The 22,772-nt window shown below is 44.4% G+C and overlaps 1 protein-coding gene across 5 annotated transcripts; it reads right to left on the reverse strand.

Annotated features, from left to right (window-relative positions):
• Window positions 1–346: 346 nt before the first annotated feature.
• Window positions 347–20,059, reverse strand: LOC119437053 (mitochondrial amidoxime-reducing component 1). Of its 5 annotated transcripts, none has more exons than XM_037704122.2 (8): window positions 19,694–20,059; window positions 14,070–14,337; window positions 6,228–6,410; window positions 2,801–2,948; window positions 1,505–1,651; window positions 1,376–1,437; window positions 898–969; window positions 347–831 (listed from the first exon to the last, which is right to left on the reverse strand). In XM_037704122.2, exons 2-8 carry the CDS (start codon window positions 14,318–14,320, stop codon window positions 687–689), a joined length of 1,008 nt encoding a protein of 335 aa, XP_037560050.1. In that variant the 5' UTR covers window positions 14,321–14,337; window positions 19,694–20,059; the 3' UTR covers window positions 347–686. The 5 variants fall into 5 exon arrangements, with proteins under 5 accessions (XP_037560050.1, XP_037560051.1, XP_049516209.1 ...); XM_037704123.2 differs by having other exon boundaries at window positions 14,070–14,345; XM_049660252.1 differs by having other exon boundaries at window positions 14,070–14,322; window positions 19,694–20,058.
• Between the last annotated feature and the right edge of the window lie 2,713 nt (window positions 20,060–22,772).

Genomic DNA, 22,772 nt, shown 5'->3' on the forward strand with positions numbered 1-22,772 from the left:
ATTACATTGCAAAGTTTTTCGTGCAACAGATGACTAGATGATAATGCTGTGTACAGGTTTGTCACTACAACGAACCTGCATTGTATAATGAACTACAGGCATTATTTATAGTAGACACTGATACAAAATGATATGCAGAAAAAGTACCACGACGTTTTCGGTGTGAACACACGGCCAGTTGGTGAGAAATTATTGGCCTAGTGAAGGAACATAATACCGTATGAAGGTGAGCATAACGCGACATTTTGAATAAAGCGCGTAGTAAAACGAAGGACTACCAAACGGTGGAAGACGAGGCATGTGCGCCGTGTCCCATTTAAATATTTACCTTGTCCTTCGCCTTGCGCACCTTTTACAATATATTCTCGCCGAGTATCAACTCGAGTTTTTATTAGAACCATTTACAAGAAATGGTCTCACAAGGATGTGCGTGCTTCGTTACTGCTTTTCCGAGCCTTTGGTTACTGAATGCGGCTTCAAGTCACGTTAGTATCGTAATTATGCATTTTCATATTCTTGAGACTTTGGAACGTTCCCCTCACAACGCAGATATGGTCGCGTTATACGAGTCCCAATATGGTATATAAAGAAACCTTTGAAATAGTAAGAAGTCACTGGGAAACAAAGTTCTTCATATTAGTCATCAAGAGGCAGCACAGCAGCACTTTTTTGACCGAAATAACTGCTCACAGTAATGATTTCGGGGAAAGCAGAGCACTGACTTCGTCTCCGACTGTGATTCGGCCATCTCTGACGTGGAATGTGCCCACGCCAAAGAGTGGTTTCAATTCATACTTCTTCACTCCTTCTTCAGACCTGTCAATTCTGTACCTGCAAAAAGAAGTTCGTCATGAAAATGCTTGGAGCCTGAATTAAGCGACCACTTTTTGTACTTACTTTCGCAGTGTCACAAGTGGCTCTTTGTCACTTCTGATGCCTGTGTCTTGATCTACCGTCGTCAAGATACACCTGCGAATTAATGATAATTTTGGAGCAATGCCAAAAGGAAGGCAAAACCGTTGAAAAAGGAATGACCTGAGGAATGTGAAACATCTCTTGCACCTCTTGCAACTTGTCGCATTTATCTTGCACAACGGTAATAATGCAGAGTTTGTGCATCGGCCTTAATTTTAGTGATCGTAACATTTAAACTGTAGTAAATGTTGCACTGCAAGAGATTTCTTCATGCATATTAATTTTGGTTGTCTGCGAATTAGAAAAAAAGTGCTGATGGTTCTGGCCTATGATCAACTTCACATCATTTGACTGCAATCTTTTATCTTATTTGCGGCCAGTTCGCTAATTCTTCACATATATCTCAATCTTAAGTTTTAGCAGGAAATACAGAATGTTCTTACATGTTCTACTTTATTACCTAGTTGTGCGGTTTAAAAATGCCATCTCTGCACCAGAGATCCTGAAGCGTCGCCAGTGGTCCTGCAGATGTACATGCATGTAAAATGTAATTCATGATGAAAGCGTCCCCAGTACAACGAACATTCACCTCTGCATGTGCTTCACAGCCATCTATAAAGAGTGTGGGCCGAAAATTGCGCCGTTGAATGTTACTATATGCAGGCAGCTTTGACAAAAGCCCATCGAGGGATGCCTTTGAAAGGACTTGGAATGATGATTCATCTTGGCACGCCACCTGAACCAGAAGAGGGAGCAAACAAGTAATGCAAAATAATTGTTGAAAGATTGCATTGCCAACACAGCTGAAGGAAGCACCGAGATCGCTGCAAAACTGAAGCAAACGAGAAAGCCTTAAGAGACATCATGACCAACACAGCTTATGCTATGTCAGACAGAAATACTGCTTCTGCCGCCGGTGAAAAAAAAATATGCAAAGCAAGCAATTGGAGGAAGTTAATTACTTTGATCGAACTATATCAAGTCATTTGCCCTGGTGAAAACAATTATGCAGGAACTCCACTGGAGTTGTCTAAGTATGCGTAAGCATTGTGCCACTTGCTCATCTTACGGCGCGACATATGTCGTTTACCGCGATGAACGAAGCAATAGACGGTTCATTAAATGTATGCTTTATTGGCCTTTGATTCGACCAGTATGAACCCTTATGAACCTTTCGTCATCGGTCGTCATCAACCTTATTGGACTCGATCCAATACTTATCGACCCTTATAAGTCGTTATCAATCTTATCGGACTTGATCTGACTTTTACCAACCTGTATCGGTCGTTATCAGTCTTATTGAAATCGCTCCGACCCTTATCAATCCTTATCTGTCCTTATTAACCTTATCGGACATGATCCGACCCTTATAAACCCTTACCGGTCGTTATCAACCTTATCGGACTCGATCCGGCTCTTATCAACTCTTATCGGTCGTTATCAACCTTATCGGAATTGCTCCAACCATTGTAAGCCCTTATTGCTCTTTAGCACATTATCCATCCGCGTCGAACCATTATCAACCGCGAGAAGACCCATATCACCCCTCACTCCTTATCCTTATCATCCTTGTCAACTCATTGACTGCTTACCTCTCTGTATTACGCGACAACACAGACATTGCGGTACAACACATTCATCTGTTACGTGGATGTTTTGCCAAGCGGGTAAGACACTCGGTTTCTGTGCGTGGGGTCATGGATTCGCAACTCGTCGATGTATTTTCTTCAAATTGTTCCTTTCGATTTTTTTTTTGTGGAGAGCATCGTGTTACGCATTACGGACGGACCGGCAGGCCAACGGGCAGATTTCCTGGGTGAGTCGGCTAAGAATGCTTAGGCATTAATGAGTACACAAATCTGACAAATGAATATATATACGTCACCGGAGCAGCACCATTCTTCCCTCGGGTGATGGTCTCCTGGTCAAGAACAACCCTCACCAGGCGAACGTCGTCATGCTTCAGGTAGTTCCTGAACCAATCTGAGGCTTCTTCAGACACTTCAATGGCTTTATAACTGAATATTCGAACCCTGCATACAAGGCACACGCCGAAGTCTGACAATAAGCAGATAATAAAATATAGTAGTGCGAAATAAAATAATTGCAACGAAAAAAAAAACATTATTCATATCCAGACAAAGACATACTAACTGTGCAGAAATTTAAGTTGAAAAATTATGCAGCTCAAACGTACATCTTGGAATCAACGTGAAGCGAAGCTTTCGTGAAGCGGGTAATCAAATTCTATAAATTTGCGCTTTTCATTCCGGCGTCTCTGGCGTAAAGGAAACTGGCGCGCGCACATGTGCCACGCAATGTGATGCACGCGGCAATCATTTTAAATAGCTAGTTGACGTTGCTACATTAAAAGTATACGTGCGGCAGGGAATAAGATTCTTACCGGTATAAACAGAGGGTGTTCCGTATGACGCTATAATGATCCTGGGCCTCCACAGTTTGTGGAAAACTAGAACGCAGTTCAAGAATGCTGACGTCGTAGTGAGATCTGTACGCGATCACTTCATCGAAAGTGTAGTACGGTTCAGCGATGTCCATCGGGCCGACATCGGGCCTGAACAGCCAACATGGATTGAAATGCAGGACGAATTGGCAGCATTGAAAAAATTTTAATATGTCGTGCCAGTAAACATATTACTGACACGTTTTATCTTTTGTGATTTGGTGGTGTTTTGTGTTTTTGTTGGTGTATAATGTCTAAGTCAGCAATAAAGGGAAAAAAATACTGTGACATAACGCTTAGAACGTCGGGCTGCTGCGTTGGGGAACCTAGATTCAATTCCGCCATCGGGCTTGTAATTCAACTTCTTTTTTTTTAAGTATGAGCTTTTCGGCAAGACAGCATCAGCAGCTACGGTCAGAATGTCCGGGAAGGTTCCCAATAAAAACTTTGTTTAAAAAAAGCCACAGTATCACCTGAAAGAGGAAGCATCGATTGAGGTAGCAAATTAGACAGCTATACGAAGTAAAGATAGTAGTTTTATCGGCCGTATAACGTTCTAATCATTCGCTTACTAACTAAATTAACAAGCGTGGTGTCACGCGCGCACATGTAACATGAACAAATCTCACTCGGTGACCACGGAAACTCGCTGTCAAAACGCTGGAGGGAGAAAGCGCACCGGCAGCAGCGAGCGAATTGACCTTCGTGCTGCCTCTCGCTTCAACGCGAACTTAGCGGCGGAAACACTGCACACACGAAACAAGCAGCAGTCGGTCGCAGATCACTTTTAAGATAGGGGCCACGCCATACGCAGCAGCTGCCGAAGTAGAACGCCCCCCTCCCCATCCCTCCGGTGCCTTGCGTGCCTCCGAAGACGGCGCGCTTCCTCCCCGCTCTCCTCCCTTGCACGCGCGAGATTGAGCCGCCATCGTCGGCTCACCCTCGCACTAAGGTGGCTACTCGCACGCTTTCCCTCGCTAATACAGCATACGGCGTGTGGCGACGATGTTATCGCTCTTGGATTTTATACGGATCACGGCGACGGCAGAAATGCGCCTGGAGTGTCCATGCAATTGCTATCGCCATAAAATAAAGTCCCCCTAACCAGTCAACGTTAACTCTACTCCCATGACATGGACCCGCCGCGATAGCTTAGTGGCTATGACTTTGCTCTGCTGAATTATAATTTCTTCTTGCGCTATGACCGCTACAGCAAACATGGACAAGCGAATGGTGCATCGTTTGTCCGTCTTTTCTGTACCCGTCTTTTCGTACATAGCGCAAGAAGAAAGTATGAACAGCGTGCACCAACTAGCCTCTTTCATCACCCTTTTGAGCTGCTTAGTTCGAGGTCGCTGGTTCGAGCCCAACTGTTCATTTCGATGGAGGCGAAATGCAAAAAAAAAAAAACGCTCCGTGTGCTTATATTTAAGTGCACATTCAAGAACCGTAGGTGGTGAAAATTAATCTGAAGTCCTCCGCTACGGCGTGCCTCATCATCAGGTCGTGCTTCGGGTATTTAAAACCCGAGAATTTAATGGTTTAAGGTTAATTTCATGACATGGCACCTTACTAGATAGCTTTAACATACCACCCTACCGCTGTCGCTACTGCATTGGCCGAGAGCCAATGTTGCACTTGAAAGCTAAGCTGCGCCGCACATACGCCTGGCACGGCTTGGCTAGCACATGCAAATATCGCAGAGGGCGGAGACGATAGTGGTAATGGTATGGAGGCAGCGGTATGCTAAAGCACCCTAATCTCAACTGATATGACAACGTAACAGAGCTTAGATCTATTAGCTTAGATTAGAACACGCGAGCGCATGGCCCATGGTAGGTAATAAATACAGGTGAAATAATCTAGGATGCAGTGTTATTCTATTTGCTCCGCTGGAATTTTCAAACATTTCAAAAGGTCATGTATTACATAAAGGAATGCCGCATTTCTTTACATTCATTTCACTTAAGAGGCAACAAGTGTATTCTTGTGAACATTGCAATAAGTGGCAAAAAAAAGAAAGTTTAAGGCATTACTTTTATTGCCCTCGAATTATAAAAGCGGTAACAATTTTGTGTGAGTATACTGAAACACAGTGATATGATGTAAGTATATTTCAGATAACCGTGAGAAATTTATTGCAGTTTTCGTGTGCACGTTCCGTTACTTCTCCACTTCATACAACCTTCCTTTATCGGTTGACTTCGGTGTGTGGTAAAAACCCGTTTAACAAGCGACTAAGGTCACATTTCCTAATGGCTATCAGGGCATCGTAGTTCACGTTACCATACCACAGGCCTTCTTACCATAGGCCTTACCCTAGGGTAACCCTCCGTAGAGTAGTAGTCTGTCCTAGCCATTTTATAATGGGTTGATTTCTTTTCGTTTTGTCTTTTTCGCGAGGACTTGTCGCAAGGCATATCGGGAGTGAAAGAAAATCAAATTAAAGCTTCCAACTCCACATCGTGCAGAAACTGCATCAATGTCTCTGTAATCTTATTGTCCGTCACCCAACGGGTGTGATTTTCAGATACGTATGGCTTCAGTCCAGCTTTCATTCAAATCTTAAGATTGATCACCCGCGTTCCAGGGCACATTCAGAGCAGGTGTCAAGCGTCTGACACCTGCGTTGGATGTGCCCTGGGTGTAGTTGTTGGTAGTAGAGCTGCATAACATGACCCTATGAATCCTAATGTGACCTGTTGGGTGAAGAAAGAGCGCTTTAAAGGACAACCGCAGACAACAGACACGAGCGTTGAAATATGCGGAAACGTAACTGTTTATTCTGCCTCGTTCAGAAAATGCTACGATCATCTAGAAGAAGTCCCATGTAAGAGGGGTCACCTACCTGATGGTGAACGAAGGTTTCTTGTGTTCGGCAGGGTCACAGGCATCCACTATGAGGGGTGGATAGCCATCAACTGTCAGTGTCAGTGTCAGCTTGTCCTCATCGAAGGCTACTCTAATTTTGCCAAGGCGGGGTTCTTCGCGCATGGAGACAAAGCAGTCGCCCTTGACAACGAGCATGTGCCTGCATATCAAAAAATAAAGTGGAGGTACCCAAGGCTCTTTCTTCGTAGCAAGGTGCGAGTTGGGCCTACAGTTGTTTTGACACATAGAACACCACGACACGAACACCATGAGGGAACAATAGGAGGCACTGCTGTCTAACTCGGTCCTCGACGACCAGCTCAAGCTGATCCAGAGAACAGAGAAGCTGGCAAGAGCCAGCGGAGCCCTGGACTAGGGGCTCCGACCATTAGCAATGCCCCTTCATAGTTTATCTATCTATCTATCTATCTATCTATCTATCTATCTATCTATCTATCTATCTATCTATCTTGACATGTTAGAAGGAAACAAGAGCGAGTGAAGATGGGACGAAAGGAAAAAGAGAAGCGCTTGCATTTTTATTTTTTCTTTGGTCCCGTATTCTATTGCTGCAAGAACTTAAAATGAGATAAGAACGAATTTTTTATGAAACAAAGAGGGCACCGGAGACATTGCAGAGCATACTGGAGAAATTAGCGATATGGTACAATGGGGCTGTCACAAGAAATGATCAAAGTTTCACTAACTGGAGTGCACTGTACAAATACCTAAGAGCTAAAACGATAGCCGTATGAAAACCAAACGCCAGATTGGAACGATACATAGCAAGGATACGGAGGAAACTTACAAAACATGATCCAGTTTAAGGTTTGTATAAGCTCGGATTTCTCGCAATCTTCAGACGCTTAGTGTCCGAGCCTACCACTTGGAGAAAATAATACGAGTGAACGACCGCGGTTCCGAAAACGGCCCGATGTACATACATTTTTAGGGGGTTACTGCAGAAAGGTTAAGACGTGTTAAGTTCAAACATAGCTGGTCCTGATGACCATGACGTCTAAGACTGGTTGATTTCGTACAAAAAGATGAGCCCGCACAGTGGGACGACGACGGAACAAAAGTGCGCAACGTCATATTCCACAAAGCTGGTCTTGCGATTGAGAGCCTGTGGTTGCGCAACTATGAAGCTGACCTTGCCGCTTGGTCCACGTTCAAGGCAATGTTTGCAGATGTGCTCAGTTGCCCGACGCAGTAATGCGATGCATTACTGCGTCGTCTTTGAATTGTTCAACTCCTGCGCAAATGATATCGACATGTTTTGATGACGGTCGCATACTCTCGTTCTTGTTGACACTGGTGTCGCTGTCTCCATTATAAGTAAACAGCTTTACCACTCTCTGCAAGGCCTATCTCTTCTTAGAGCCCGTGCAACACGTATGTTTCAATCCGGCACGTCTTGTATATGCGATTAACTTTTTTTCGTCTTGACGTGTTGCTGCTACGATATCATCTTCGGATGGCATTTCGTGTCCGGCAATACCTGCACCATGCATAGACGGTGCTTGTCACTCACCCCGTGAACCAGGCGCAAACGCCGGACCAACTTCCAAAGCCGACTTATCAGCTTCCGAAAATAATCCCACGAAAGCAATGACAATTAAGAATAGGCCCTGTGGTGCGCCAGCGAACGCCGGTTGCTGTCCAAAGACCAAGTCAGAGTCCAGAGTTGTCAAAACACAACAAAATATATTCGCGCAAGGCAGTTACACACACACATGCACACTAAGGCTAGACACGTCACAATACAATTCAGATGGGTATTAACAAACACAAGAAAATATTAACGACAAGCACTAAGAGTACAACACGTAAAGTACAAAATGAATAGGAACACTAAGTGTCCAATCGTATTCACCCGTGCTGGTCTTGAGCCGGACGATCGCGGCATAACTCGGCGCAAATCTCGAAGAAAAAATTTCTTCCGGAATGCAGACGCTAGATGAACTCGTCGACTAGCTTGCCGGGGAATGCCTTTCTTCCGCAGACGGTTGGTCTTCATGTTAGATCTCTTTACCGGAACGGTCTGATCCCCCTTACGGTTCCCGCATGGTGGTTTTATAGTCTCCGCCGGGGCTCTTGAACCTTCCTATCGGAGTCGTGATCCCGTAGCATGGCCAAAGCCTGGGAATCTTCTAGTCTTTTCTCGCACCTTCGACCGCCGCCGTCGGAGCGTCGTCGAGGGAGTGGTGAGTCATCCTGTTCGCACACGCTCACGCTGTAGTAATCTCTTTCTCTCTCGACTGACCGGGTGAGAAGTTGTTTCGGCGCGCGCGCGCGCTCTCGCTCTTTCTGGTTACCGTCGACTTCGCGGAACTAGTGGATGCTTCTAGATTCCGCCGGTCGCGTCGGCTGTTTGAGGCGTATGCGCTCTCCCCCTCTGTTGAAGCTGCCGCGGGGCGGGCGTGCTTCTTTCGCTGGCTTGCGTGACACGCGGCGCGCGCTTTGATTACGCGCTCTTTTGTGACAGTGCTCGCACTCAAGTGGAGTTCTCTTAGCTGTGCGACGCCCCTTCTTGTATACGCCGACCGGACGTGCTGGCGTACTGTGCGCTGATAAGCATGTTGGTGCCGGAAGTACCACAATCCCATTGTAGAGTGCCGCGATTTTCCTCTTATTTGTGCCTCTATTTCTACCCCAACGGTTCCTTTTAGCCCCTCGGATGTTTTCACCCGCCAACGATATTCCGCTATCGTACTCATGTGCCGTTGTTACGTTGAGAGGCCCAGGGCCGTGAGCAGCACGTAGACGTTCTTGTACACCTTGACTCTCCTGGTTTCCCATGTAATGCTCGTCTACGCAGGTAACTTTTCCGTTTTTTTTTCCGTGGCATCAACGTACGTTTTACGTTATTTGTGAACTTTGTAAGTCAGCTGATTCATTTATTAGCATTTGGCAAATTTATTACAGCGGCACTAGAATTTTATCTAACAAGCTATATTATATAGGTATAACCACTTCAAGCGCCAAGTTTACTGGGAATCACAAGTACCAGAACTAATTACACTTAAACGGCGTTGTCCATATTTAAAGCACTGCTGACAAGACGTGTGCCGATGATTGATATGCGATGAGGATTAAACGAGTTCTGCTATTGGTGAGCGAAACGTCATTAAAAATTTAGGGCTAGCTCATTTCTGAATGAAAATAGGCGACCGCAGAAGCTGAGGCTGGTGAATGTTACAAGAACAGTGAAAATAGTCATAAGGTGTGCGGTAGCCCGCACGCGCTGCTAGCACGGTCACAACACTCCTTGTCCGCTCCGCAGGAAGACTGAGCCCGGCGCTTCGATTCGGTCCATTGAACTCTTCGTTGTCGATGCAGCATTTTCTCACGACGGGTCCATGTCGTGTTGTTTTGAAACGTCGCTAAAGCTCAGCCCGTAAACTCAAGTGTTTTCAACAGTCCTTGCAGAGCGCAGCGTTTCCCTTGGACGGACGTGCCTCCGGTTTGTGACGCGCACCAGGCGGAGTCATGAAAGTCATAAAAGGGTTCTGGCGCGTTCGTAATTTGTGAGTGTCAATGAACGTTTCAATCGTATCAAGGAGCGATCACCCACAAGCGAAGAAGAATATAGTCCAAAGGGTGAGAACATAGTTGAGGCACTCCATGCGTGTGTGTTTAAGTGTTTTTGACGTGTTCGTGAGTTTGTGTGTGTCAATGAGTGTTTTAATTGTTTCAAGGTGGAAGCTGCCAAGAGCGAAGGAGAGCGAATGCTGGCGCACGCTGCCTGTTATCACGCCAATCGAAGTCACTGACTTGGCGAGCTGCCTGTGTGTTTCTATAGCGGCGGCTGGGCGTTGTTGGATATATGCCTTCATCTCTCGATAAGAAAAACCAACATAATCAAGACCACCGAGGTAACTTCCCCAATACTGCTCCCGAGATGGCATAAAGGGAAGCGAAAGTTTACAACACCATTCAGTCGCCGTGAAGGGAGGGGGGGGGGGGTGGAGATGGAAAGGTAGTGCTACGCTTTCGGTCTGAAGTTGTAGAGCTGAGCGGCGCCATGCCCATCAGGGTCATGACGTTGTTTCCGTTTCACCATGATACCGCAAGTCTGTGGAAGACTAAGTTGAGACCGCAGCTTCTGAAGTAAAATAAGTGTCGGAATATGAGCTTGCTGTTCCATGGCCGCTTCCTCACTGGATCACATAAGAGCACGGGTTCCCCGAAGCTGGCTAACAGGATTCCCATAAGCTTTAAAAATGTACTGAGGAACCCTTGTATCTCCACTGGCCAGACTACGCATACGCAGTCTACACGTAGATGCCTGCATGCAGGCGTGGCGCTGCCGTCTCTGCGCTGTAATAAATTGAATGCTTGTGTCCAGCGGGCTCTGTTGGCCACGGACATTTCATTTTTGTAGTCATCTAGTGTGAGTGTTGGACACGGGCCGATAGTGTGCGCCGCAAGTAAGTTTGTCCTTTACTAAAGTAGTTTGATGCCACTTTCAAGAAATTAAATTATCGCTGATGTACATTAATGCAGTCTGCAAGCGGTACTTTAACAAAATGTGGAATTAGCTGCAGTGTTGCATTAGCTGTAAAATGTGGCGTTAGCTAAGTAATTGACGAATCAGCAGTGTTAAATGTCAGGCATGGTTCACGCCGAACGTGCTAAGAAAGCTATACAAATGCATGAAAACATTGTGCACCTGAGTGCCAGGTCCTATGTATACATCACATTCTTTAACGTACAATAGGAAGATTATCCACTTTTCGTATAAGGTATAGTATAGTAAAAGTTAGCTGCAATCAGAGGGTTTGAATACCAAAATATCAAACAAACGACGGCGGAGCGCCGCGCCCTTTAAATTTCAATGTGTTCCACCAACCACTCGTTGACAGGTGCTTCTTCAAGGTTACAAAATGTCTGGAGAAAGACAGAGAGAAGTTTATTCACAGAAAGGCAGAGACGTCGACCTGAGCTATATCTTGCTCTGGCCTGCTATTCTACATTGGGAAACGGGACGGCAGGAAAAGGACAGGTGAATGACGATAGGCGTATGGGTACAATTCCACAACGTCATAGCATCTCTGAAGTCGTGCGTCTAGCCAAGTGGCTTGTAAAAAGGCTATGGTTGCACTTGTAATAAAGGCTTCGCTGTTTGCATCTGGCCAAGGACCCAAAAGAAACTCGTCTCTTATCGCCGTGTGCGATGGCCTCTTATCGACGTGTGCGATAAAAGGCCTCTTATCGACGTGTGCGATGGAAGAGACCAGTTTCTGCCGTTCTTGGGCGTGCGCGGGACAAATGCAAATTGTGTGAGCAAGTGTTTCTGACGCCAGTCCAAATGTCTGGAAGCCCTAGTAGAAAGAGGGGAAAATATTGTGACAAAGTTACGTGAGAAAGTCACAAAGAAAAGTAGACAAAGTTGCGGAGTGATGTGCCACTGAGCTATCATGCCCAGGAAAATTGAATTGGATTATTTTCACCACGCCTCTGACCACAAGAGCAACATGTCACGAAGGACTCCGCTCAGCCCCGTCACGTTAGTCAGTTCGACGTCCGCTTCAAAAACAAGAAATGCAATGGACACCCGACGTTTGATGCAGAGTTATTTCTGCTCCTGCCTTGCGTAGCACGCATAGTTCACGGGTGTGATTTGTCCAGCGATGCTAATATGTTCAATCGTGTAGCGAAAACGGATTAGTGTAACACCGGCCATATACTTCCTCTATCGTCGTAAGTGTACTTTTACGTAGGCGTATCATATTATTTTGAGACTACAACAATGAAATCCCGAATAAAAATTTCGGCTTGTTGACGAAATAAGTTCCTGAAGCGCTAGAGAGACAAGGACAAGTAAGGAGGCGCACACAAGCCCAATAGTTGTACTCACGACGGCTGCCTTAACATGTTTTCCTGCATACATTTTTCAATCAATAGAATATGTTTATTCTTCAATTTACAAAGTAACGTTTTGCTTTTGTTTCATGTATTATAAATGTTCATTCCCAAGAAATAGTTCTATCAACCTAACCAAAATTAACATTCGATTATCGCATTGAAAACTGGTCATGAGATTATTGGAAGGAAGACAGTGTAAAGTATGCTCGAAGATACTGAAATATAATAAAGCCCTATCAACTATTCTTAAATACGTTCCATCACACAGCCAAGATATATGAAATTCAAGACAGCAAAAATCTTGTCAACTTTTGCAAAACTGTTGCCAATTTTAATTTTTATTTCTCACTTTTCATCTTGGACAACATACGCCAAAAGATACACAGATTTTACGCCCACTTTTTACCCAAAAAAAATTTTTAATAGAGCTTTATGCAACGGCTTAGTGAACGTAATAAACTGGCTAGAACCAAGATAACAGTTTCTTAAAAGAAATGAAAATAAAATGTTTGAAATTCAGATCCCCTTTTTGAGCTAAATTCGCCTTCACTTATTTTAAGGACTGCTGATATAAAATGAAATTTTCACTCTGTGGACTTTGAAGAATATGTCTGAAATTTCAGTGTAATCATACAATTTTAAGTGAGCAAAATGGTCTGCAAAACAAAAAATTAAAAGGCAACAAAAATGCAATATAAAAAAGCACCCGAAAGTTGATTATCATTGTAGGGGCATTTGAAAGTCATGGAAATACTTTGCCTTTATTAAATTATTTTCTACTGCGACAGAAAATTCGCAGAAGCACATTCATAAAAGTGTAACTTTCCATATTATTCAATCAAACATAATTATTATACTCAATTTCGTGGAAACACCATGACTTCATTACATAATTTAATTCATCGGCTTTGCCGCAGGCTATCATTCACTGGAATTGTGTTCCAGAACACATCGTGAACATCCGTGATCCAGCTAGTTTTAGGGCCGTAGTAACGGCCATTTTTTTCTAATTACTAACGCGTCATTAACTATTGTATGACAATGTGTTTACCTTTGAGTGATCGGTACTAACAGTCAATAAACATTGTATAATCATGCTCCTGACATTACCCCTATTTATGTAATCCCCCCTCACACAATGCTCCGATGATGGAGCTTGTGCACCAACGTGAATAAATAAATTAATAGCTACATCAATTATTTATTTGCATGAGCTGTTGTGTCAATTTCAGCCTGAATATGTTTTTCTTTTTTACATATAGAAGTAGTATTCGTGAGAATAAAAAATGCAACTATAATAAATTTCATTTTTTCATTTTTTCATCAGTTCGCCAGTTCAAAGTCTGTTTTTCAGCCCGCACTTCCCCTAAAGCTGTTATCAGAACGCGCTACGCTAAGCTTACAAGGTCTATCTGTGAGCACGCCTTAAATGAAATTTTAATTGAAAATATAACGCCGGAAGTCTTTAATCGTAACCGCTTTCCAACTGCACCATTCTCTATGCTGAAGCGAATAAAATGATTACTTCTCAATCAGCATTGTAGTGTTTACAATTTAAAATGATATCACAGTGACATTCGCAAGATCAGTACAGCAATCTGAACAGCTTGGTCAAAGTAACTTAAATTCAATAATTTAGTGCCTTACACAAAATACTCCAATGAGCAAACTTAGCACCTCTATTTACAAGGTGCGCACTCACACTAAATTCACGCAGCATACATGTAACAGCTGTAGCAAAAGGACCATTTAATCTCAACTTGTTCCATTACTATTTGTTTTGCAATTAGCTTTATATGCTCCTTCAAGGCAGAAGACATTGGCTTTTCCCTCATTTTTAAGAATGCAGGCGAGCTTTTCTTTTTTTTTTTCGTGCAAGCCGTTACTTGCGAGTGACCGCATATTTTGAGAGTTTTCTTATATCCTATAGCGGGAAACATACCCTCACCTGTCCTTGAGCCCTTTGTAGACAGGTCCAGCCACTGTGCAGTCTGCATAAGGCACCTCTACTCCAGCGATGGACTTGATTGGATGAATCACAATGTTGGCCAAGTGCCCCACGGGCTCAAAGTTGTTGTCACTGTCTATGGCTTTGCGTTTTAACCAGAAGTAAGTGGCAACACCCACTGCTCCGCCCACCACTGTGGCAGTCAGGGCAATGGTACTCAGAGTAGGTGCATGTATGGTTGAATATACCATGGCTGCAACAGCAGGCCCTTCACGTCTCACAGCAGCACATATGAAAAGGGATGAATGAAAATAAGTGCACGAGAGAACCTTCATATTTTACGTATACACATTTATAAACACAGCCAACAGTAATGCAATCGTGCGAGTAATTGCCCTGTCTACTCTCAGTATGTGTCCAGCTAGGAGATAAAGAAAACTATAGTAACTGAGACCTGCTATCGTCCTGTAACCCTTTAACTGGCAAGATAAGAAAGAATTTACCTAGAATTGCTTTATTGCTTTAGTTCTTCTTTATTTTGCTCAAATACATGCCAATTGAAATAATAAACGCTTTCTCTAAAAACTAAACGAGATACAGTAGGTCAAAATTATTGTTGGCCAGGTGGTGACAGGTAAATGTATGGTCCGAAACTGGTCTCTGGCACTTGCTTTGGCAAGGTTAATGCGCGTCCTTGAGATGTACCTATATGAAGTGAAGAAATAAGAGCTTGCTTAAACAAGGGGGAAAAATTCGCAATGGCGAGAATATGACCCCCACGTGCACTAAGAAGATAACGACGAAGCCTTCAGGTTTTGTGACCAACACATCTGCTGCTGCTCACTCTCGACATTCTACTGAATACCACTGTTGAGCAGGTACATAAATATAGGTAAATTGAAAGGCACAGACTAACATTTAGATTTGTTTAGTTTTTGCAGATACTTTTGTTAGGTCAACAATATTGTTGAGCTGCCAGTTAAAGGGTTAATTAAACTTGAACCAATGTCTCTGCACTTTCATGGCAAAAATGCAGCTGACCAGTTGTAACAGGAACTGATGATTTGTCCCATTTTTCCCGAGTCCTAAACACACTGTCGTAATGAAGATAGGAAACCACAGGGGAAAACGAACTGTGAATAAGTTATTTACGAGAATAAAATGGCTGGCTAACACTCTCAGGGCCAGGCCATGCATACATCTACGTAAATGCAGTGAAAGCTCGGTGTAACAAGGTTGAATAGAAGCGGGACTTCATTATAGCTATTACTTCGTTAAAACGGTGTTCCACCATCACGACCGTCATTAGCGGGCATTACATTAGCCGCCGCGGAGCGGCAAGGGACGTATTGCTGTTAGTAACTACCAGGTAAGCCGTTCTAAACAGCAAAAACACATGACTGCATACGCTGGCGCCCAGCGACGGCCATTGCATGAATTCAAAGGCTTGCAGCGCTCCGCCAGCAAGTACACCAAACTGAAAGCCAAACGATCGCCCGAAACATGAGCATATGTATTTTGGAACGTCCCGTCTCGTTTTTCACTTTTATTCGCCGCGCCAATAATGAAGGTAGGAAAATAATGAAAAATTAAATGGATCGTTATAAAGTACGGTCCCAGGACGCGGAAGACTCCTTGACTATGCATGTGCACTAGTCTACGGCGTCCGTGGTAAGGCGGCGCAGCATGTACCGAAGCATCGTTCCTCCACGTACCGAAAGCCACGAACTCTGCCATGCAAGGCGCACCAAACTGTGCACAAAGCGTAGCTGCTCATGCAATCAAGCATGGCCATTACAAGTTGCACACATTTAATGATAACTGGTGTTCCCAGTCATTGCTCATGTCTTTCTAGTAAAGGCAACATACATGCATAAACTCAGTTAAGTATGTGCAAACGCGTAACATGCATAGCATATGCATTCTTCGTGTAGGGCTTGCATGCTTCAATTGCACAGTTACCACCTGTGGAAAGAATCACCTGCTGAATATGGATTGCTTAATTTACCGAATGTAAGCAAACTTCAATTTTTTTCATTTAATTCGCTGAGGATAAGCGAATAAAAATCTAGTTGTAAATTACACTAATTTATCTACAAGAGCTTCTTTTTTTTCATTCTATTTTTGCCAGCAGAAAACATTTCCACGGGAGCTGTTTAAATGTTATCCGCTGCATGTGGTTGAGTATAAACATGTTCTCCAACAGATGACTCCCTCTTTCTCAAAAGTCAATAAATACGAAGTGATGCTTATAAAACAAATTACGCTACGAAGAAGTGGACAAACGACAGCATCAAAGACTGGATCCAACCTTATGTTGGAGAGAGTCAAGCTCTCTCTTCCTGATGAAAGGCAGAGAGAGCTTACATTCCAGTTTGTCTGATTCTGGGATTTTGTGTAAAAATCACCTCTCAGCATTGTTATTTTCCTCATAGGGTCATTTAAATTACACTGCATAAACGGAAAATGTGCGAAAACCAACATTTTGACACGGTTTCAAGAACTGGCTGTATCTGACAAACTTCCACATTGATTCACTTTAACTCATCTTGTTTCCCTCCGGTAGATTTGCATTTGCGGAATTTAAGTGCTTGATCACAGATTCACGAAGCTCCTTCAGGTCGACCAGTGAAATTCATCATTACGATGGGGCACGAAATCAAAATCGGTGAGATATCAGAACGGCAAAAGATATAGCAAGCACATCACTGGCAATAAAGTAGTGCAGCTTGTCCGAAGATACTTACCAAGTATTATTTTTTTTGTTTCGACCACTTCCTTAAAAGGTAAAAGAGATCCAAAAATTACTCGAATGGAGTAACTACAGATTAATTCTGCCCAGGCGGGCATCATTCGCTAGGAAAACCAAATCAATCAATTCACTAATTACACTAGTTACAATAATTAACTTTTTAGTCACAAACCTGACGGCAAATCATTGTGTTAAAAAGTTGAACGGAATCGTCATAAATGTCTAGTTCCGTGCTTCTTCATTTCAAAACAGCCATGTAAACCGATATAGCTGCCATAAAGTTATCCGTTCAATTTACCTGATTGCGCACGCAACACTGCAAAGCGCGGATCGCAGTGCAACCGGCCTTTGACATCGGCGTAAAATGGAGTGTTCTCATGGGGTGCGACAAATCGGTCTGTCTCGCCCCTGCTGCTGAGGTGCCTGTGCATACAATCGGGAGTTGCACACAGCGCCCATCGAAAGGCGGTCGTGGGAAGATGGAAGTGCGGCGGCACCTTGCTTTTACGCACACGCTTTTACGTCACACAAGGATAGGACACTGATAGCTGCCTTTCGCGGTGGCGTGTGCGCAATCAGCTAAAAAAAAGAAACGAATAATTTGATGCCGGTTATTTCGGTCTGCATGGCCCTTTTGAAATACAGAAACATGGAACTAGACCTTTACTACGATTCCCTTCAACGACGATTCCCTTCAAAAGGAGCATTCTATCTTCGATACTAGCTTGCGGTATTTACCGATGTGTTAGGCTTCACTATTTTTCTGGATCAGCCTTCCAAAACGGCTAGACAGTCACAAGAAATCGCAGTTATAGTTCCCAAACAATGCTAAACGCATTAACACACTGTATGTATATGTTTGGAGAGTGAAGTTGATTTTACATGTATTTGTCACTGATTGTTATGGAGATGCTGTGACACTATACGGAGGCATTTAGTTCAAAAAGGGAGCATTCCAAGTTTCATTATGCTGCCAATCCTTTGGCTTTACTCGAGCGAGAAGAAAACGAGCCTTTACAAGTTTTATTTATGATTAAACATTACGCTCAGTTGACATCTCGCTTACGAATGACGCCTTGAAAACACATGCATACATGCGTGCATCCTTACAGCGTGATGCTATTAAGTTCATTTAACCACTCGGCACAAGTTGGTTAATAGCGACATAGTATCCTAACCTCTCTCTCACCACCTCATTTAAGCAAAATGATAACATACATTTCTTGTTTTAATTTTTTAAGACAACAAAGTCAAGTTGTGTGGTATCTGCATTAATTTTTCATTACACATGCATCGCTGCATGTTACACGCTGCGTATCTTGGATCCCTGAGCGCCGCGACGCGTCCTGCGAATGCGTCGATAAAATTTAGAAATGAATTAATGTAGGTGCGAAGCGAGACTTTGACGTTCACATTTAGCGACTATATTCTTGTTTATTTTTGTCACATTTCTTCGTTTACTGTGATGTCACGGCAAAAGAATCGAGAAAATAAGCAACGTCAAGTTTATTAACTCTTTCACTACGGCTAGAAATGTGCTCATTTCGGTGCTTTTATGTCCTAACGTTTCATTTCAAGAAGTAGGTAGTCAGAACTTATACTGCGATGCATAAAATTATGGCCTGGTCACTGGTGTCTTGAATGGATGTATAGCATGTAGTAGTTGCTCACACAATTTTTGAGAATTCTTATGTTAAACTTCAAAAAAGCACTTCGGGAACACGAATGAAAGCAATATGCTATTTTTAGTCTGTGTACTGGGAGTAAAAAGAAAGTGAAATATACAAAATATGCGCCTGGTTTGCTACTTCCCAGCCTTTGTAAGTATGATCGCGCAAAAAAAAAATATTATGTAGATTTGTTGGTGTCAATAGAAACCAAAGTGATGCCCATGCTATGCGGGAAAGCAGTAGCTTCGCAAATGTGAAAACGAGTAAGTTTCTATTGTACAGGGGACGCTTGTTTTCACTCATTGCAGCAGGCCCATAGTTTGGTTTCTGCTGCATTATTTACGCTCATGAAGCAATGGTTGTCAGGTCAGGGGGCATGCAGAAGCTTCCTCTTACTTGATTATTGCTCTCGATCAGCTTTTCTGTGCGAGCAAGGAGGTCAAATGGCGCTTGAGCCTCCACATGATTTGTTAAATTCACGTACAGGGCTGTACACGGCTGTACAGTAATGTGTAGTGTTGCACACTATTGTACAGTATTGAATACGGGCACTTGCATAGGCGGAGTTCTGAATGTAACAGATTAGACAGCTAGTCAAGCGTCGGGCGGGGGTTGGTCTCAAATCGACTGTGTGCTCTTGCGTGAGTGAAAACTGCACACGACGGGAAGGAATGCTCGTACTAATTTTTACGTACGCTTTCGAAGCCCTGATGGATAAAAGCAACCCACGGTGATGAAAATAAAGCTGTACTTGATATTAGTCTAACACAATTATCAAAATAACGCGCACTCATAAGCATCTACCATTGTTTGAGACATCGTTAAAACATCCTATACGTCGGATCGAAAAATTAGCAACCCGAGAGAAACTTCTGTGTCTTCACTACTGATATTATTTAAAAATTATTTGGCCGAGTCGACCAAAGAGAAAATGTTTTGTCTTTTTACTGGGCAAGTGAGAACACTGGAGGCTAGTTTCAACGATACCTCCAGTCGAAGTATTATTTTTCCTGGCTCCCCAAACTGCCAAAATTGTCAAATGTGGCCAGTCGTCATTTCAGACGGTACATGATGTTCCTAGTAGAAGACGTTTAACGGAAATCTTTAACAAAGCGTATAAAAACCCGATCAAATTGATCGATTTCTATAGGCGCCTGTAACGAAAGATTTCCAATATTAAAGTCTCGAAAGTGTTGACTCACCAAAACGTTTGATCGGGGACACGAATTATGAGTCTTGTATTTCCAAAAGCACTTCCCGAGAGCAAACGGCATGCAGTTGGTAGCGTTTGGCACAGCAAGCAATAATTCGACTTGTGCGCATCACGATTAAGAGAATCGCATCCATGCAGTACGCAAAGATCACAGACGGAGACGCTGAAATTTGCGACAGTTCGTGGGAGACACTCAAAATCTTGGGAGACGCTCCTCCAGATGGCGTCGGCCAAGCATGCGTGCAAATGACACCAGCGTACTCATATCAGGTAACTCAAGAGCGATAGTTGCTATAGAGACAGTATCTTGGCTCTTGCGGAACGAAAACTTATATTGCAGCGACAAACAACTCCAAAAGTATACCGATAAACAAATGGCAGTTTCGCCCGAATGACAATGCATTAGAAAGGTTTAGATTAGGGGGTGCAAGCCGCACCCAAGCGTTGGGGGACGCGAACTTCATTGTGTGCCCTCCGCGCTTATTTGTGCTCACTTTGGTTTTTTTTTTTTTTTTTTTTTTTTTGTACGCCCGGCGGTGTACGTCCCCGCGGATGCAGCTTCCGTCCCCTAATCTAAAACTCTCGGTCGACAGCGATAGCAGGCGATAGCAGCTTGTCGGACCGTGTTCTAATAATACGCGCGATAACACGGGGGCGATATGCTGCTGGCGCGACGCAGCACTTTAGGCAGCTGCTGTTGCGCAGCAGAAACAGCCCCCTATAGCAGCTGCCAGACGTTTTAAAACATAGGCGTAGGATGCTTCAGCCTATGTTGGCGTTATGGGGAGCGCCGCCAGCGTCGTGGCAAGAGTCGCACTTCGACTCCTGGATGTACTAACTCAGTGCAGGGAGATTTCAGTAGCTCAGAATGGACCTTTATCGATGGCATTACCAGATATTAAAGGAGCTTATGACAACCTAGACAGGGAGTTGTTACGGGATATTCTTAAGCACGAGGGCATAGATGATGATTTCGTGGAGCTGCTGAGGGAGATATATAGAGACAACCGAGTACAAGTTGCAAGGGAAGGTCGAAAAGGTAATAAGGTGGTGGGAATTCACCAAGGACTGAAGCAAGGGTGTCCTCTGTCTCCATTGTTGTTCACGCCTTATGTTAAGGGCATAGAAAGACGACTGGAAAACAGCAAATTAGGGCTTGATTTATCCTACATGCGTAATGGACAAATGCTGCAACAGAAGGTACCTGGACTGATGTATGCGGAGGACATATTGCTACTAGCGGATAATACGAGCGATTTACAGACACTCGCGAATATCTGTAGCAACGCAGCGACAAATCTAGGCCCGTTTAGCACAGAGAAATCGGAAATTAGGATCTTTAATTAAGAGACGAGTTACCCGCCATGGTTGCTCAGTGGCTATGGTGTTGGGCTGCTGAGCACGAGGTCGCGGGATTGAATCCCGGCCACGGCGGCCGCATTTCGATGGGGGTGAAATGCGAAAACACCCGTGTACTTAGATTTAGATGCACGTTAAAGAACCCCAGGTGGTCCAAATTTCCGGAGTCCCCCACTACGGCGTGCCTCATAATCAGATCGTGGTTTTGGCACGTAAAACCTCATAATTTTTTATTGCGATAGCAATTATATGGACACTTCCACCGGATTTCTGCCGTCGGCGTCGCCGTCGTCGCCGTGAGGTTCCGTATAGATAAAATCTTCGCCGCGCGCCGTATGCCCGAGCGGAAGCGTGCGGGGACGCACGCTGTCACGGAGAGCGAACGCACTCAATCTTCCACGCGCAAGCAAGGAAGCGGGAAGCGAGCGCCGGAGGGAGCGGGGGGGGGGGGGGGGGGGGGGGGGGGGCGCACTTCTACGTTGCCAACAACTGTGCTCGTCGCTCGCTCGCACCGTCTCTTATCTCCACACGACTCTGTCCTTTATGCGCTGTGCATTCGCCGCTCAGTTTCCGTTGAAGCGATAGACCGCACGTACCTTCGCCTGCTGCGGCGTATATGCGCTTGCTGCCAGCGTTTTGACAGTCGTTGTCTGCAGTCATTCAGTGTGATCTATTCATGTTTGTTTGTGCGCGCTCACACCACAGTTAGTAATAGTCGGGCCACATTTTCCAACGCACGCTACACATGCAATGCTGCCCGGATCGGCAGTGCAGCGCTACAGGTGTGTCCCTTCGCACGCGCTGCCCACCGGCAGCGCTTCTCATCAACACCACCGTTTCACACGCGCCTTTCGTGGTCATCGAGTCTCTCTTCATGTCGGCCTACTTACGCCGCAGCACACCTGCTTACTTAATCAGCTCATGTTTACTACAATTCATATTGCTACCAAAGCCGCTCACCTTACTTCGTATGACATTGCTGTGTTGCTATCGCATTCATTGCTTCGCCCTTAGGGCGAAACTGTGACATTTTTTTAATTAAGAGACGAGTAATTACATGGTGTCAATTCAACAGCAAGTAATACCCATAGTCAAGTAATATAAGTACATCGGCGTTTACATAAGCGAAGGAAAGACTTACTCAAGCACCCACCAAGATAATCTGAAAATAAAGGGGAAGCTAAGGGGAAACAAAGGAGGGGAATAAAGGGGTCTTTTCATCTTTTGGGGGTTTTACGTGCGAAAACCAGTTCTGGTTATGAGGCACGCCATAGTGGAGGGCTCCGGATTAATTTTGACCACACCCGCCGTGGTTGCTTAGTGCTTAGGTTGTTGGGCTGCTGAGCACGAGGTCGCGGGATCGAATCCCGGCCAAGGCCGCCGCATTTCGATGGGGACGAAATGCGATAACGCCCATATACTTAGATTTAGGTGCACGTTAAAGAACCCCAGGTTGTCCAAATTTCCGGAGACCCCCACTACAGCGTGCCTCATAATCAGATCGTGGTTTTGGCACGTAAAGCGTCATTTTTATTTAATTTTGACCTCCTGGGGTTCTTTAACGTGCACTACAACGCAAGCACACGGGTGTTTTTGCATTTCTCCTCCATCGAAATGCTGCCGCCGCGGCCGGGATTGGCTCCCGCGACCTCGTCCTCAGCAGCGCAACGCCTTAGCTAACTGAGCCACCGCGGCTGGTTAAAGGGGTC

This window comes from Dermacentor silvarum, chromosome 1, assembly GCF_013339745.2.
Source record: "Dermacentor silvarum isolate Dsil-2018 chromosome 1, BIME_Dsil_1.4, whole genome shotgun sequence".
Taxonomy (NCBI): Eukaryota; Metazoa; Arthropoda; class Arachnida; order Ixodida; family Ixodidae; genus Dermacentor; species Dermacentor silvarum.

What these genes read in the sequence shown, in the direction of transcription:
- LOC119437053 (XM_037704121.2), bottom strand. Translation starts at nt 14,404, where the DNA reads ATGAAGGTTCTCTCGTGCACTTATTTTCATTCATCCCTTTTCATATGT. An exon ending in AAACCTTCGTTCACCATCAG is followed by an intron (nt 2,949 to 6,227) that starts GTAGGTGACCCC and finishes CCTTGTATGCAG; the next exon opens with GGTTCGAATATTCAGTTATA. An exon ending in GGAAGAATGGTGCTGCTCCG is followed by an intron (nt 1,652 to 2,800) that starts GTGACGTATATA and finishes CTTCTGGTTCAG; the next exon opens with GTGGCGTGCCAAGATGAATC.